This window comes from Physeter macrocephalus, chromosome 20 (assembly GCF_002837175.3).
Source record: "Physeter macrocephalus isolate SW-GA chromosome 20, ASM283717v5, whole genome shotgun sequence".
Lineage (NCBI taxonomy): Eukaryota > Metazoa > Chordata > Mammalia > Artiodactyla > Physeteridae > Physeter > Physeter macrocephalus.
This window is the reverse complement of record NC_041233.1, coordinates 85,981,992-85,999,072: the sequence shown is the minus strand read 5'-3', so window position 1 is coordinate 85,999,072 and position 17,081 is coordinate 85,981,992. Positions and strand designations below refer to the sequence as shown.

Below are 17,081 nucleotides of genomic sequence, written 5' to 3'. Positions count from 1 at the left end.
TAAGAAAACCTAAGCGCTTTTGCACAGCCAAAGAAAACCATAATCAAGACAAAAAGACAACCCTCAGAATGGGAGAAAATATTTGCAAATGAAACAATGGACAAAGGATTAATCTCCAAAATATATACACAGTTCATGGAGCTCAGTACCAAAAAAACAAACAATTCAATTAAAAAATGGGCAGAAGACCTAAATAGACATTATACCACTACTGGACATATACCCTGAGAAAACCATCATTCAAAAATAGACATGCACCACAATGTTCATTGCAGCACTATTTACAATAGCCAGGACATGGAAGCAACCTAAATGGCCATTGACAGATAAATGGATAAAGAAGATGTGGCACATATATACAATGGAATATTACTCAGCCATAAAAAGAAACGAAATTGAGTTATTTGTAGTGAGGTGGATGGACCTAGAGTCTGTCCTACAGAGTGAAGTAAGTCAGAAAGAGAAAAACAAATACTGTATGCTAACACATATGTATGGACTCTAAAAAAAATGGTTCTGAAGAACCTAGGGGCAGGACAGGAAGGCTCAGACATAGAGAATGGACTTGAGGACATAGGGAGTGGGAGGGGTAAGCTGAGACGAAGTGAGAGAGTGGCATTGACATATATACACTACCAAATGTAAAATAGATAGCTAGTGGGAAGCAGCTGCATAGCACAGGGAGATCAGCTCGTGCTTTGTGACCACCTAGAGGGGTAGGGAGGGTGGGTGGGAGATGCAAGAGGGAGGGGATATGGGGATATATGTATAAGTATAGCTGATTCACTTTGTTATACAACAGCAACTAACAACATAAAGCAATTATACTCCAATAAAGATGTTAAAAAAAATAATACATTAAAAAAAATCATGGTGAATAATATTTGATTTTTTTAACCAATAAAGAAGTCAATATAAGGTTTTTCATGGAAATTAATGTAAGAATTGGAAAAATAAATTCTTCATAAACTAATAAAAAAAGGCTAACTGGACAACAAATCAATGTCAATTAAAATAAGGTGGTTCCATCGCGGGCTGTTAGAGTAACAAAGAAGTCTGACAATACCACGTATGTCAAGTATATAGGAAGAAAAACTCTCAAGTATAGCTGGTGGGAGTATAACTTTGTATAACCACTTTGGAAGGCATTTGGCAATATTTAATATAATTAAAGATGCACATACCCTACCTCCCAGCATTTCCACTTCTAGATGTATACCCTGAAGAAATTATCATGAATGTCTACAATGAGACATGTTCAGGGTGTATACCACATCATTTTCTGCAATAGCAAAAAAAAATGTACCAAATATAGGAGAAGGGATGAATGAATAATGATATGTGTGTGTAATAAAATATACATCATCATTAAACACAAATAAAACATTATGTGTTTTACAGCCTGTGTATTATAAATATTTAAATAACATATATAATGCTGCACAACAGGTAAAATGAATGAGCCAGTCTACATTTACAAACAAAGAAAAACCCAGATAACATAATGTTGAGAGAAAACACACGTTGCAGAAGAATGTCTATAACATGATACCCATGTAAATGCTAAACACAATATTCTGTTTTACAGAAACATACATATACCTATGTTTTATATTTTTAAAATATATTTTATAGAAATACACAGGTATGCATATATATAATAAGAGTATAAAAATATGGATGGAAAGGACAGCTTCAGAAGAGTGGTTCACCCATTGGGAAGGAGAGAAGGAAATAGAATCAAAAAGGGAATAAGAAAGGAGCCTTAGGGCTTCCCTGGTGGCGCAGTGGTTGAGAGTCCGCCTGCCGATGCAGGGGACACGGGTTCATGCCCCGGTCCGGGAAGATCCCACATGCCGCGGAGCAGCTAGGCCCGTGAGCCATGGTTGCTGAGCCTGCGCGTCCGTAGCCTGTGCTCCGCAATGGGAGAGGCCACAACAGTGAGAGGCCCGCGTACCGCAAAAACAAACAAACAAACAAACAAAAAGGAGCCTTAATTCTCTCTATCAGGATTTATTTCTTAATAAAAACAGATATGAAGTAAATATGGTTTTTAACAGTGACTGTATCTGGAGAGTAGCTATAACATGTTTCATCACTGGCACTAGATATATTTCCCTCTGTACTGTTCTTGTTTAAAATATTTCATAATTAGAAAAATCATGTTTAGGGACTTCCCTGGTGGTCCAGTGGTTAAGAATCTGCCTGCCAATGCAGGGGACACGGGTTTGATCCCTGGTTCAGGAAGATCCCACATGCCACAGGGCAACTAAGCCCATGTGCCACAACTACTGAGTCTGAACTCTAGAGCCGTGAGCAGCAACTACTGAGCCCGTGAGCCACAACTACTGAAGCCCACGTGCCTTGAGCCCATGCTCCACAACAAGACAAGCTGCTGCAATGAGAAGCCCGCACTCCGCAACTGAGTAGCCCCCACAACTAGAGAAAACTCACGTGCAGCAATGAAAACCCAGTACAGCAGAAAGAAAGAAAGGAAGGAAGGAAGGAAGGAAGGAAAGAAGGAAGGAAGGAAGGAAGGAAGGAAGAAAAAAGAAAAATCATGTTTAAACGAGGAGAGAAAATCCTCCATATTGTGGGTGGGCCTCATCTAATCAGTTAAAAGCCTTCACAGGACAAAGACTGACCTTCCCTGAGCAAGAAGGAATCTGCCAGGGGGCGGACAGCCTCTGGATCTGAGCCGCTAATCTGGTCATTCTCCCTCTGGCTGGCCTGCCCAGCAGGTTTTGGACCCACCAAGCCTGGGACAGAGATCGGGGTGTCTCCGGTCCTCTCTGCCACCGCGCTGAGTGGTGGCCGGCACTCCCTCAGGTTCTGTGCCTGGTCTTCCTCTCTTACCATCTTCCCAACTCACCCCTGGAAAGTTTCATCCCCTCCATGCCTTTAATTATGGGCTAAGGATCCAATCTATTGTCTCCAGGGTTGACCCATTAATCTGATTACCAAATGGATACTTTCACACAACGGCCCCAAAGAACATTCAAACTCATCATATCCCAAATGAGTGCACTGTCCCCCTCCCCTAAGTCCCTGCATCCTCCTGGGTTCCTGTCTCACCAACAGCGTGCAGCTCCCACCCACCCCACAAGCCAGAGGCCCAGCAGCCCTCACTTCCCTGCTCTCCTCCTACCCAGCCCCATCCTTACCCAAAGCTAATTAAGAGAAAGGGGTGAAATAGAAACTTCTGCGGGGTGGAAGATTAGGTGGCCAAAACAGTAATTTAGGAAGGGTGATTAACGGAGTGCATGACAATGAATGGAATATGGCAAACCAATAAAGAAGAGCTTCCATGCTGCTATTTCCAAACAGGCTTCCTGATAAATAAACAATTATATTTCAGAAAGGTAAGATGTGATCCATCTTCTGTGATAGAACTGTGAAATTTTGTCTTCTTAAAACTGAAGATAATGATTTACATTGACTACCTGGCTGTGTATTTATTTATTATTGCCTTATTATATTGTATCATATTATTTGCTTTGCTTATAACTATGATAAATGGTTGTATAAATGAAAATAAATCAATAACAACTAATAAATTATACGTAAAACTCAAGAGTCTTATTTTTTAACCAAAGCTTCAACTAGATTTTTAGTCCGACTGTGTCTTCCTAGCTCGTAGCAACTGTTTCAAACAGATCTGCCCGTTGAAGTATCAGGATTTTTAATAACACCAACACTTTGAATTTCTCACTCCCTGCTGTTAAAAAAGCTAGTGACACAGAAGCTACAAAGTGGCTGATTTCCTCACTGCTTATCTTAAAAAGGAAAAAAAGCATGCAATGTGGGGCAGCGGAGCTGACCATGACAGACGGGTCACTGACCATGTTCTTTCTATTCATCTTTTGACGCTGTTGTCACTCTTTCCCCCAGTGTCTTCAGAGCAGAATGGAAAGGAAGGACCTGGTCCTGGGAGGGCTGGGCTGGGGGGCTCCTCTGGGGATGGACAATTACAAAACCTAAATCACCAAAGAACATGCACTTTCAAGGAAAACTAGGCTGTTGTGCTGTACCTGTAAAGGCAGCCCTTTGGCAATGAGCCTACCGCAGATAATGTGGTTCTTTTTAGAGGAGTTTGCCATGCTGTGTGTTTGGGAGCTTGTTTTTGTGGCTTTATTTATGTGTGAGACGATCCTACTGAAAAGAGAGAAGCCTTAAACATAACTCAAACTGAGATACCCATTAGGACAAGTGTGCTCCATGAGAGGACCTGATCTCTGTCTTAAAGCTGTTGTTGGGACTTCCCTGGCGGTCCAGTGGTTAACCCTCCGTGCTTCCACTGCAGGGGGCACGGGTACAATCCCTGGTTGGGGAACTAAGATCCGGCGTGCCGCACCGTGCGGCCAAAATAAATAAAAAAGCTTTTGTTGTCCACGGGACCAGTGAGTCCAACCCAACCACAGACCTCGTGGAAGCCAATCGAGGCAGGAAGCCACCTCCTTCCCTTGAAGTTCAAGAAACGGAGAGGTCGGTGAGGCAGGCGCTGGGTAAACAGACGGCTTGGATGAGCCTAGTTTCGAGGGTCGAATGAAGACGTGCTTTACGAGCTGACCTCTGCTCAGCCCCCAACAGACCCACTTCGCAGCCTTAACCGCACGGGTCAACTTTTAAGTTCAAGATCACAAAGTCCCACCCCTTCACTTAACAGATGAGGAAAGTGAGGCTCAGATAAATGGACTCGCTGCGGAGAACGATGATCTGCTCAAGGTCACTCAGCCCGTGACCTTCCGACCACGCACAGAGGCCACATCGGCCCCTCCCTGGGTGGGGGGTAGATGACAGCACTGCCATCTGGGGGGGTCCCAAGGGGCCTGCATTCCCTCTGCCCTGAAGATAACTACTGACCCCTCACAAAAGGAGATCTTTGTTTTTTACTTTTCCATACTCCTAACAGAGAAGGATTTTTAGTTTTTTGGGTTTTTTTGCGGTACACGGGCCTCTCACTGCTGTGGCCTCTCCCGTTGTGGAGCACAGGCTCCGGACACGCAGGCTCAGCGGCCATGGCTCACAGGCCCAGCCGCTCCGCGGCATGTGGGATCTTCCCGGACCGGGGCACGAACCCGTGTCCCTTGCATCGGCAGGCGTTCTCTCAACCACTGTGCCACCAGGGAAGCCGGATTTTTAGTTTTTATTTCAGAGGAAAAGGCTTTAGACAGTTGTGTTTCATTAAATCAATATTTGATTTCTCTTGGTTATTTTAAATATCATCTTCCTCCACACCAGAATATGAAAAAATCATATAATAGCAATAACCAGGAGAAAATAATTTTATAATTAGTGAACATAAGGGATGGGGGTTTCTGCTGTGATATCACTGCATTTTTCTTTTTTCTTTTAACATCTTTATTGGAGTATAATTGCTTTACAATGTGGTGGTGTCCGTCCGGGGTAATGAACCACCCCCGTGCTGGCAGCCACCGTGGCGTGGGCCTCTGGTCGTGAGACTGCAGCTCCCTGACAAAGCCAGGAAAAGCTGCTCTGCGAGAACAAGCTCAGAGCCTCTTTGGGGGCAGCTCAGGTGAAAGGCAGCCCTGACCCTGCACGCCTGGAGGCTCACCCACCGCCAGGGGCGGGGCCGTGCACTCACCGTGGAACCATGGGGCGATGCTGTCCGAGGTGCCCAGGTAGCCGGCCCGCAGCGGGAGCTGCTCCTCCTGGAACCAGCGCACGATGTCCCCCTGGGCCGAGCGGGACTCCGGCCTCGCCGCTGCCTGGTTTCTGACATTCATGAAGGGTTTCAAGTTAGATTCAACAGGTTGGAAAACAATGCTTTCAAAAATCACACATGCATGCAGAGAGTATAACACGTCTGAAGATCTGGCCTCACAGCTGAGCTTGTGGGGTGCGACCCTGCGCACGGCTGTCACACGGTTCCTCCAGGGCAGGGAACAGGAGGGAGCAGATCTGTCACCTGCCCTTGCTGTCCGGCAGGCTAGCCATGAGCTGCTGCTGTGCCGACACACAGATTTTAATTCATTTTTAATATGAATGAGAAGCTCCATTAATTAAAATTTGACAAAATGAGCATTAAAAAGTGAAATACACCCCCAGCCATATTTTCCTGGAGAGCATGTACTTGCAAAAGGAGGAAACCAGATGCAATAGAATAAACTTTCTCCCTAACACTTTCATCATTCAATTTCCTCATCTTTGTTTCCACTAACCACTCTGACTTGCTTCCTTCTCTCCCATACTTTGAAGAGTTCTGCTAAAAGGCAGTCTCAGAAATAAAAAGTAAAAGAAAGAGGAGTGTTTGAAGATAGGTTAAGAGAAAGATACAGGCAGCAGAATGGTTTTGAAATAAATTCAGTAGCAGAACTTAAGTCAATTTCCACTACAAAAACTAATAACTGCAGTGTAACAAATGTATTCCCAAGTTCCAGGCCCACAAATTCTGAGCAGAATTCAATGTAAAAACAACGAGTTTGGATGAGCTACCGGAATATCCTGCCATGTAAATTATGTTCTTTATGCTTTTTATGGTAACACTTGCTACCAGGAGTTTCATGTGACTTACATGTCAGATGTACATATACATACACGTGATGTATATGCATGTACATACGTACATAGCATTTTGGAGAAAACAGCTTATAATACTTGACTTTCCAAGGGAGCAGACATTGCACACACATGAGATTACATGTTAAGTTCTCCTCCCGGCCTTCAGATTAGGTTCTTTTCTTCGGGAAATCTTTGGAGGTCAAGCAGAAACTCCAAGGACAGCCTGTGTCTGTCTTTCCCTGGGCTGGCTCCTAGCTGACCTCGGTCATCACTGTTTGAAGTCCCAGCCCTGAAACCATCTGGTCTGGCCACCTCACAAAAAGCACTGCATGCAAGTGGCTTAAGTTGGAAAAAAATGAGCTACTGGAGCTTAAAACATCGTCTTAAAACCCTCATTAAAAGGCACCTTCATCGCCGTCAGTCACATAAGTTGTGCTCTAAAAATACTGTGGGCGCGGGTGTATGACAAGCCGTATTCCACCCTTGGAGGAGCATGGAGAGGCAAATAGCCTGCGGGGACCTGCGGCCCGACACAGTGACAGGCTCGGGTGTGGGAGGCGCCTGCGCAGGAGCTCACACTCCGTGCCCCAGTCACAACGTTGAGGGGCCTCTGTTGTTGTCGTAAGGAAAGATTCGTTCCCCAAACTGTCACTCTGTAGAACATGGTCAGTTAGTGCTAGTCCCCAAGTCCCCAGATGGAAGCTTTCAACTGAGTAAGTATAATCACAGCAGAGGAAATGATCCACCTCCTGCTTCCTCTGAGGACATAATCCCCATTAGGAAAAAGCCCTGAAGATCACTACTGACCCACACAAAAGGAGATCTTTGTTTTTTATTTTTCCATACTCCTGACAGAGAAGCACTTTTAGATTTTATTTCAGAGGAAAGGGCTTTAGACAGTTGTGCTTCATTAAATCAATATTTGATTTCTCTTGGTTATTTTAAATATCATCTTCCTACATACCAGAATATGAAAAACTCATATAATAGCAATAACCAGGAGAAAATGATTTTATAATTAGTGAACATAAGGGATGGGGGTTTCTGCTGTGAAATCACTGCATTTTTCTTTTTTCTTTTAACATCTTTATTGGAGTATAATTGCTTTACAATGTTGTTTTAGTTTCTGCTGTATAACAAAGTAAATCCGTTATATGTATACATATATCCCCATATCCCCTCCCTCTTGCATCTCCCTCCCACCCTGCCTAACCCACCCATCTAGGTGGTCACAAAGCACCGAGCTGATCTCCCTGTGCTATGCTGCTGCTTCCCACTAGCTATCTATTTTACATTTGGTAGTGTATATATGTCCAAGTCACTCTCTCACTTCGTCCCAGCTTACCCTTCCCCCTCCCTGTGTCCTTAAGTCCACTCTCTACGTCTGTGTCTTTATTCCTGTCCTGCCAATAGGTTCTTCAGAACCATTTTTTTTTAGATTCTATATATGTGTGTTAGCATATGGTATTTGTTTTCCTCTTTCTGACTTACTTCACTCTGTATGACAGATTCTAGGTCCATCCACCTCAATATAAATAACTCAATTTTGTTTCTTTTTATGGCTGAGTAATATTCCATCGTATATATGTGCCACATATTCTTTATCCATTCATCTGTTGATGGACACTTAGGTTGCTTCCATGTCCTGGCTATTGTAAATAGTGAGGCAATGAACATTGTGGTACATGTCTCTTTTTGAATGATGGTTTTCTCAGGGTATATGCCCAGTAGTGGTAGGGAGTGTTCTAATTTCATTCTTTTACATGTAGCTGTCCAGTTTTCCCAGCACCACTTATTGAAAAGGCTGTCTTTTCTCCATTGTATATTCTTGCTTCCTTTATCAAAGATAAGATGACCATATGTGCATGGGTTTATCTTCTGGGCTTTCTAAACCTATACCATTGATCCATATTTCTGTTTTTGTGCCACTACCATACTGTCTTGATTACTGTAGCTTTGTAGTATAGTCTGAAGTCAGGAAGCCTGATTCCTCCAGCTCCATTTTCCTTTCTCAAGATTACTTTAGCTATTCGGGGTCTTTTGTGTTTCCATACAAATTGTGAAATTTTTTGTTCTAGTTCTGTGAAAAATGTCATTGGTAGTTTGATAGGGATTGCATTAAATCTGTAGGTTTCTTTGAGTAATATAGTCATTTTCACAATGTTGATTCTTCCAATTCAAGAACATGGTATATCTCTCCATCTGTTTGTATCATCTTTAATTCATCAGTGTCTTATAGTTTTCTGCAACAGGTCTCTTGTCTCCTTATGTAGGTTTACTCCTAGGTATTTTATGCTTTTTGTTGCAATGGTAAATGGGAGTGTTTCCTTAATTCCTCTTTCAGATTTTTCATCATTAGTGTATAGGAATGCAAGAGATTTCTGTGCATTAATTTTGTATCCTGCTACTTTACCAAATTCATTGATTAGCTCTAGTAGTTTTCTGGTAGCATCTTTAGGATCATCTGTGTATAGTATCATGTAGCTGCAAACAGGGACAGCTTTACTTCTTCTTTTACGATTTGAGTGGTGAGAGTGGGCAACTTTGTCTTGTTCCTGATCTTAGTGGAAATGGTTTCAGTTTTTCACCATTGAGAATGATGTTGGCTGCGGGTTTGCACTGTATTTTTATTCAGGGATTTTCCAAAACAAATTGTTCTGCCTAATTCCCCCCACAGCCTAGGAGGCAAAAGGGCCACCATGGCCAAATAAAGTCTTCATTTAAAAAAGAAACATTTCCAGCTGCTGCACAGCACAGGGAGATCAGCTCGATGCTTTGTGATGACCTACAGGGGTGGGATAGGGAGGGTGGGAGGGAGGCTCAAGAGGGAGGGGATATGGGGATATATGTATACATATAGCTGATTCACTTTGTTGTACAGCAGAAACTAACACAACATTGTAAAGCAATTATACTCCAATAAAGATATTTTTTTAAAAAAGAAAAGAAACATTTCCAAATTCTCAATCTATGAGCTTGGCTGTATATCCCAGAATGAGAATTATCATCAAATCTTTAATCCTGAGCAGTGTAGATGTAGCTCTGCTCATGATGTGAAGGCCAGCAAGCCTGGGTTCCTACTGCGATGACCCCCCAGTTGTCTGCCCTCCCCTCACTGGCTGTCACCAGGTGGGGGTGAGCTGGGCTGGCGGCACAGGACCTCGCTGTGCATCTTCACGAAGTTTCTGGCTATGTTAATGGTACCCACGGTGGGGATTTTACAGATGAGAGGAGATGAAGGGCTGCCCAGGTGTCTCAGCATCACAGACTCAGAGGTGGGGCCGGATTGAATGGCACCGGCAGGCTCGCTCCTCGCAGCGGCCACGCAATTCATCTATTTTAATCGGCCATTTCACCGCATATGCTTAAAGCCACCTGCATGGTTTCTTACCTAAGAGGTCTGCTGGGGTGTCCCGCAGGGCTCAGGAACTGAGGCTTGGGTGGAAGGGGGGGCCTCCGGGGTTTCTGGGGGCCACCGGGGGTGCTCTGTGGCCCCTCGCCGCCTCTCTCCCTCTGGGACAGCCTCTTGTAGTCCTCCCGCGCCTGTTTGGCCAGGGAGCGCCTCCTCTCATCAGCTGCCTTGGATTTTCGTACTAGAAAAACAGTGGGTTTTGAGAAAGGCCCTCATGAGCCCACGGAGATGTTTAGAAGAATCAGCACCGCAGACGGTGAACAGAATGGACTCTGGTAACAATGAACAGGCACCAGCAATGCCTAGCATTAAAGACCCTAATGCAGGATGTAAGAATACGCTTTACTGAGTGTATCTGCACTTCATACATTATTGGTCAGAATCTGTTACGTTTGATTTCACAGAAATGCCTAAAGTGTTCCATTACAGTAAGATTTCACTGCATAGAAGTGATTGGATCTGGTAAACATTTTCACTTCACAAAAATTGTCATTTTAATGGTGTTCATTGTGATGGAATTCCCAACATTCTGCAAACACGGCTGCCCCTGTTCTCCTCCTGTTGCTTCAAGGGATGACCGGGCACTTAGGGTGTCTTTGTCCAAGTCAGATGGAAGCTCTAACCCTGTTTCAAACCCGAATCCTCCCAGCATCCTCACACATGCTCTGCTCTGCCTTCATCTGCACTGGCCTGTCTCTAGGAGGATGATCTCTGGGCAGTGCTAACTCAGAAGGGGGCAGGGTTGAACCACAGGTGTGGAAGGGATGCTGACACATCCAGCCTGTTACCCCTGTAATTCTCCTTATTACAAAGTTAAGATGTGTTCACTGTTGAAAACTGAGAAAAATACAGAAAAACAAGAAGAATTCCAATAAATAATCTTGAATCCTGCCTCTCCAAGAAAACTAATGTTAATATGTTAACCTGCCACTTCTTTTCCCTCATATACTTAGACATTTTAAAATAGGGATATTTTTCATACTATTTTAAAATGATTTTTCTTCTCTAAGCTAAAAATATATAAACACATTCCAAGGACTTTAAACAGCCTTCCAAAACATTTTTTCATAGCTAAATACCATTTCATCATATACATACATCATAATTTTGATGGTACAAAGATGAATTGAGAACCTTTCTGCTATTCAATGTTTAGATGAGAACCTTTCTGCTATTCAATGTTTGGATGGCTCTGTAGCCTTTGAGTAATAGTTTAGTGTTAAAACATCTCTCAACAACCACTCTACGTGCTTCCTAGATGGATCATCTTATTCGGTGAACAAACTAGCTTAGTGTCGCTGTTATGGAGGCCTCTGGGTACTCACAAGAGGCCTGCCACTCCGAATCTTCTTTCCAGCTCTTATAAATCTGCTTGGTTCTCTCTTCATCTATTTGTTTTACTTCTTCATCTTGTGTTTTCTTCCCAGATTCTTTCTTCTGTTTAAAAAACCAAAAACAAACACTGGTGAGGGACTCTGGCAGTTTCCTGAAGTGAGGCAGCCACTAGGCATGGTATGGGCACAAAAACGGGCATATAGATGAATGGAAGAGAATAGAAAGCTCAAAAATGTAAACAAAACCTTACAAAATCTATGGAATGCAGTAAAAGCAGTTCTAAGAGGGAAGTTCATAGCACTACAGGCCTTCCTCAATAAACAAGAAAAATCTCAAATAAATAACCTAACCTACCACCTAAAAGAATTAGAAAAAGAAGGACAAACAAAATCCAAAGTCAACAGAAAGAAGGAAATAATAAAGCTCAGAGAGCAGATAAATAAAATAGAGCTCAAAAAAAATAGAAAAGATCAGCAAAACCAAGAGCTGGTTTTTTTGAAAAGATAAACAAAATTAACAAACCTCTAGCCAGGTTCACCAAGAAGAAAAGAGAGAGTACCCAAATAAACAAAATAAGAAATGAAAGAGGAGAAATAACAACTGATACCACAGAAATATAAAAAAATCATAAGAGAATACTATGAACAACTATATGCCAACAAGTTGGACAACCTAGAAGAAACGGACACGTTTCTAGAAACATGCAGCCCACCAAAGCTGAGTCAGGAAGAAACAGCTAATTTGAACAGACTAATCACTAGAAGTGAAATAGAATCTGTAATTAAAAAAAGAACTCACTGCAAACAAAAGTCCAGGACCAGATGGCTTCACTGGGGAATTCTACCAAACATACAAAGAAGAACTTATACTGATCCTTCTCAAACTCTTCCAAAAGACTGAGGAAGAGGGAACACTCCCAAATTCGTTCTATGAAGCCACCATCACCCTGCTGCCAAAACCAAAGACACTACAAAAAAAGAAATTTACAGGCCAATATCTTTGATGAATATAGCTGCAAAACTCCTCAACAAAATATTTGCACACTGAATCCAACAACACATAAAAAGGATCCTATATCATGATCAAGTTGGATTCATTCCAGGGTCACAAGGATGGCCCAACGTATGCAAATCAATCAATGTGATACACCACATCAACAAAAGACAAAAACCACATGATCATCTCAATAGATGCAGAAAAAGCAAGTGACAAAATTCAACATCCATTCACGATAGAAACTCTCATCAATATAGGTGTAAAGGGAACATATCTCAACATAATGAAGGCTATTTACAACATACCCACAGTCAACATCATAGTCAATGGTGAAAAGCTGAAAGACTTCCCAAAGGAACGAGACAAGGATGCCCACTCTTACCACTTCTATTCAACATAGTATTGGAAGTCCTAGCCACAGCAACCAGACAAGAAAAATAAATAAAATGTACCCAAGCTGGAAGGGAAGAGGTAAAACTGCCACTATTTGCAGATGACATGATACTCTGTATAGAGAACCCTAAAGTCATAACACAAAAACTACTAGAACTAATAAATTGAATTCAGCAAGATAGCAGGATACAAGATTAATACACAGAAATCTGTTGCACTTCTTTACACTAACAATGAAATTTAAACATGATTTTAAAATCATGTCAAAACAAAAACAAAAACCTGGGAATAAACTTAACCAAGGAGGTAAAAGACCTATACACCGAGAAATATAAAACATTTATAAAGGAAACAGAAAATGATTCAAAGAAATGGAAAAATATCCTACGTTCTTGGATTGGAAGAATAAATATTGTTAAAATGGCCATACTACCCAAAGCAATCTACAGATTTAATGTGATCCCTATCAAAACACCCAGGACATTTTTCACAGAACTAGAACAAATAATCCTAAAATTTACATGGAACTACAAAAGACCCAGAATTGCCAAAGCAATCTGAGGAAAAAGAACAAAGCTGGAGGCAAAAATCTTCCCAGACTTCAGACTACACGACAAAGCTACAGTAATCAAAACTGCATGATAATGGCACAAAAACAGACATATAGATCAATGGAACAGAATAGAGAGCCCAGAAATAAACCCTCGCACCTATGGTCAATTAATCTATGACGAAGGAAGCAAGACTGTACAATGGAGAAAAGACACCTTCTTCAACAAGTGGTGTTGGGGAAAGCTGGACAGCTACATGTAAATCGATGAAATTAGAATACTCCCTCAAACCATACACAAAAATAAACTCAGAATGGCTTAAAGACCTACATATAAGACACGACACCATAAAACTCCTAGAAGAGAACACAGCCAACCATTCTCTGACATAAACCATACCAATGTTTTCTTAGGTCAGTCTCCCAAGGCAAAAGAAATAAAAGCAAAAAATAAACAAATGGGACCTAACCAAACGTATAAGCTTTTGCACAGTAAAGGAAACCATCAACAAAGTGAGAAAACAACCTATGGAATGGGAGAAAATATTTGCAAACGATGCAAACAACAAGGGGTTAATATTCAAAATATACAGACAGCTCATAGAACTCAATATCAAAAAAATAAACAACCCAATCAAAAAAGGAGCAGAAAACCTAAACAGATGTTTTTCTAAAGAAGACATACAGATGGTCAACAGGCACATGAAAAGATGCTCAACTTCGCTAACTATTAGAGAAATGCAAATCAACCACAATGAGCTATCAACTCACACCAGTCAGAATGGCCATCATCAAAAAGTCCACAAATAATAAATGCTAAAGAGGGTGTGGAGAAAAGGGAACCCTCTTACACTATTGGTGGGAATGTACATTGGTGCATCTACTATGGAGAACAGTACGGAGGTTCCTTAAAAAACTAAAAATAGAGCTACCATATGATCCAGCAAATCCCACTTCCGGGCATATAGCTAGAAAAAACTCTAATTCAAAAAGATACATGCACCCCAATGGTCACAGCAGCATGATTTAAAATAGTCAAGACACGGAAACAACCCAAGTGCCCACCAACAGATGACCGACTTAAGAAGATGTGATGTTTATGCACAGTGGAATATTACTCAGCCATAAAAAAGAATGAAATATTGCCATTTACAGCAACATGGATAGACCTAGAGATTATCATAATTAGTGAAGTAAGTCCAACAGAGACAAATATTATATGATATCACATATATGTGGAATCTAAAAAGTAATACAAATAAATCTATATACAAAATAGAAACAGGCTCACAGACATAGAAAACATATTTATGGTTAGCAAATGGGAGAGGGAGGGAGGGAGGGAGGAACAAATTAGGAGTATAGGATTAACAGATATAAACTGCTATATATAAAATAGACAAACAACAAGGATTTACTGTATAGCACAGAGAATTATACTCAATATCTTATAATAATGTATAATGGAATGTAATCTGAAAAAAAATAATCACTTTGTTGTACAACTGAAACTAACACAATATTGTAAATCAACTGTATTTCAATAAAGAAAAGAAAAAAATAAAATATACAAAAATATCTTTTAAAAGCATCCTTTTTTTTTTTTTTTTTTTTGCAGTACGCGGGCCTCTCACTGTTGTGGCCTCTCCCGTTGCGGAGCACAGGCTCTGGACACGCAGGCTCAGCGGCCATGGCTCACAGGCCCAGCCACTCCGCGGCATGTGGGATCTTCCCGGACCCGGGCACGAACCCGTGTCCCCTGCATTCAGCAGGTGGACTCTCAACCACTGCGTCACCAGGGAAGCCCAAAAGCATCCTTTTTGAGAAGGAAAAATACAGAATAAGAAACATGAGTCTTCCTTAAAAGGAATTTTTTATTGAAGTATAGTGGACTTACAATATTATTTACTGTGGTAAAATACATATAACATAAAATTACCATTTTAACGTTTTTAAAAATTGTGGTAAAATATACATAACACTAAGTTTACCATCTTAACCATTTTGACATGTACAGTTCTGTAGCCTTAAGTACACTCAAGGGAATTCGTTTTTAACCAGAGAGAAAACTAACACACCAAATCACTTAAAGATTCCTTTGTTTCTTTGAGGACAACCTTCTGAGTGTTCATGAGAAAAATGAATTTACAACTTGGTGCGGCAAGAAAAAGTCTGGTCAGCTGAGTCATGAAACAGGCTGAGAGGCGGGAAAGACTGGCCGTGCTTTGCTCTGCACCACAGAAATCATGGTTTTTTTCTTTTGTGTTTTCCTATAGAAAGATAAAGACTTTCTGTGGTTAAATTATTTCACCACAAGTAAAATATGTACCTCGATGCTGTGAAACTGGCTCCAATCACCATTAAATCACTTTTAACACAGAAGACGGTGATAATTCATATTATGCACTTCACCTCAGATGCAATGAAACTTTTGTGGTTTGACTGTTTTCACTTTTTTTCTTACATTCTTTTCCTGCCTAGAGCTAAGCCTTCTTTAGTCAATATTATAAAAACCAAAGAACAGCTTTTGGTGTTTGAAATGACTTAAAATTTGCCATTGCCTTATTGAAGTTGTTGGCAAGCCTGAAATACATCAAAAGTGCTGGTAGAAATTTCTAAGCTCAAACAGAAAAAAATTCAAAGGGAGCTTTGTTTGTCTTCCACACACATTTTTTTTTTCTTTTTTCTTTTTTTTTTTTTTTCGGTACGCGGGCCTCACACTGCTGTGGCCTCTCCCGTTGTGGAACACGGGCTCCGGACGTGCAGGCTCACGGGCCCAGCCGCTCCGCGGCATGTGGGATCTTCCCGTGTCCCCCGCATCGGCAGATGGACTCTCAACCACTGCGCCACCAGGGAAGCCCTTCCACACACATATTTTTAAATGATTTTAAATAATTAGAAAAATATAGCTACAATATTAAACTATGCTATCATAGCATACTGTTATGCTAAGGATACTGTTGCTTAGGAAAAGCAAGAAGTTTACAAAGTGAGTCTACTTAAAGAAATATATTAAGTAAGTAATAATTCGGGTGGCACTTGGTTGCTAAGTTGATACTGCAGCGTCTGAGAGAGCTGTGTTTAGTAAGTCTCACTCCTTTTTCATCCACAGTGTCACTATGTATGGGCACAGTGAGAAAGGAGACAAAATTAATGTTTCACAGAGTAATAGCAGATGAGAGCTGACCCTGGCCGCTGTTTTTATTCAAAGCAGCTAGAACACTCAAGAACTTGTCCCGAGTTTCTCTAAGGATTCCTCCAGAAAATTTACTTTTAGAAAAGTCTTTACAAGTTGATCTTTACTTTCTCTGTTTAGAAAACCATCATTTCTTCTTGAGAAGTGTTCTGCTGAAGCACACAGGTCCAGGATGAAGGCCAGGGAGTGGAGGGGCAGCAGGGCTGAGCCTGGACACTGGAACAGACGCCCAGGGGCCGGGGTGTGGAGCCAGAGATGGGCAGACAGAGCTGTCAAAGGTCCCTGACACAAAGCCGCACGTCCCGGGCTGCTGATGCAAATACTCCCACCAGCTCCCTCATCAGCCCCTCACTCCGTCTCGTTACTGACTTCTGTGTCGTTCGTTCCTCCACCGTGTCCAGGAGCTCTTGCCTCTGTGCCCTCCTACGTGCTGTTCCCTCTGCCTGGAACACACTTCCCCAGCCATCCCCGTCACCCAGCCCTCATTCTTCAGGTGTCTGCTCCAATGTCAACTTCTCTGGCCACCTCTATAAAATCCAACTCCCACCCTCCCTGCGTTCCTCAGCTCCCTTATCCTGCGTGATTTTCCTGCAGGGCTCTTAGGACCTGACTTCACACACAGATGTATCATCTGTCTCCCCATCCGGAGTAGAAGCTTTCCGAGGGCAGGGACTTTA

General features: G+C 41.9%; 1 protein-coding gene across 1 annotated transcript in view; it reads right to left on the bottom strand.

The window, feature by feature from the left end:
* The window catches only part of SH2D4A (SH2 domain containing 4A), a 73,838-nt gene that overhangs the window by 17,824 nt on the left and 38,933 nt on the right, over nucleotides 1–17,081 (bottom strand). Inside the window, exons 6-8 of the mRNA XM_007112649.3 lie at nucleotides 11,260–11,371; nucleotides 9,914–10,115; nucleotides 5,606–5,736 (exon numbers count right to left, since the gene is read on the bottom strand). Of these exons, the coding sequence (XP_007112711.1) occupies nucleotides 5,606–5,736; nucleotides 9,914–10,115; nucleotides 11,260–11,371 (445 nt within the window). The remainder of the gene's footprint in view (nucleotides 1–5,605; nucleotides 5,737–9,913; nucleotides 10,116–11,259; nucleotides 11,372–17,081) is intronic.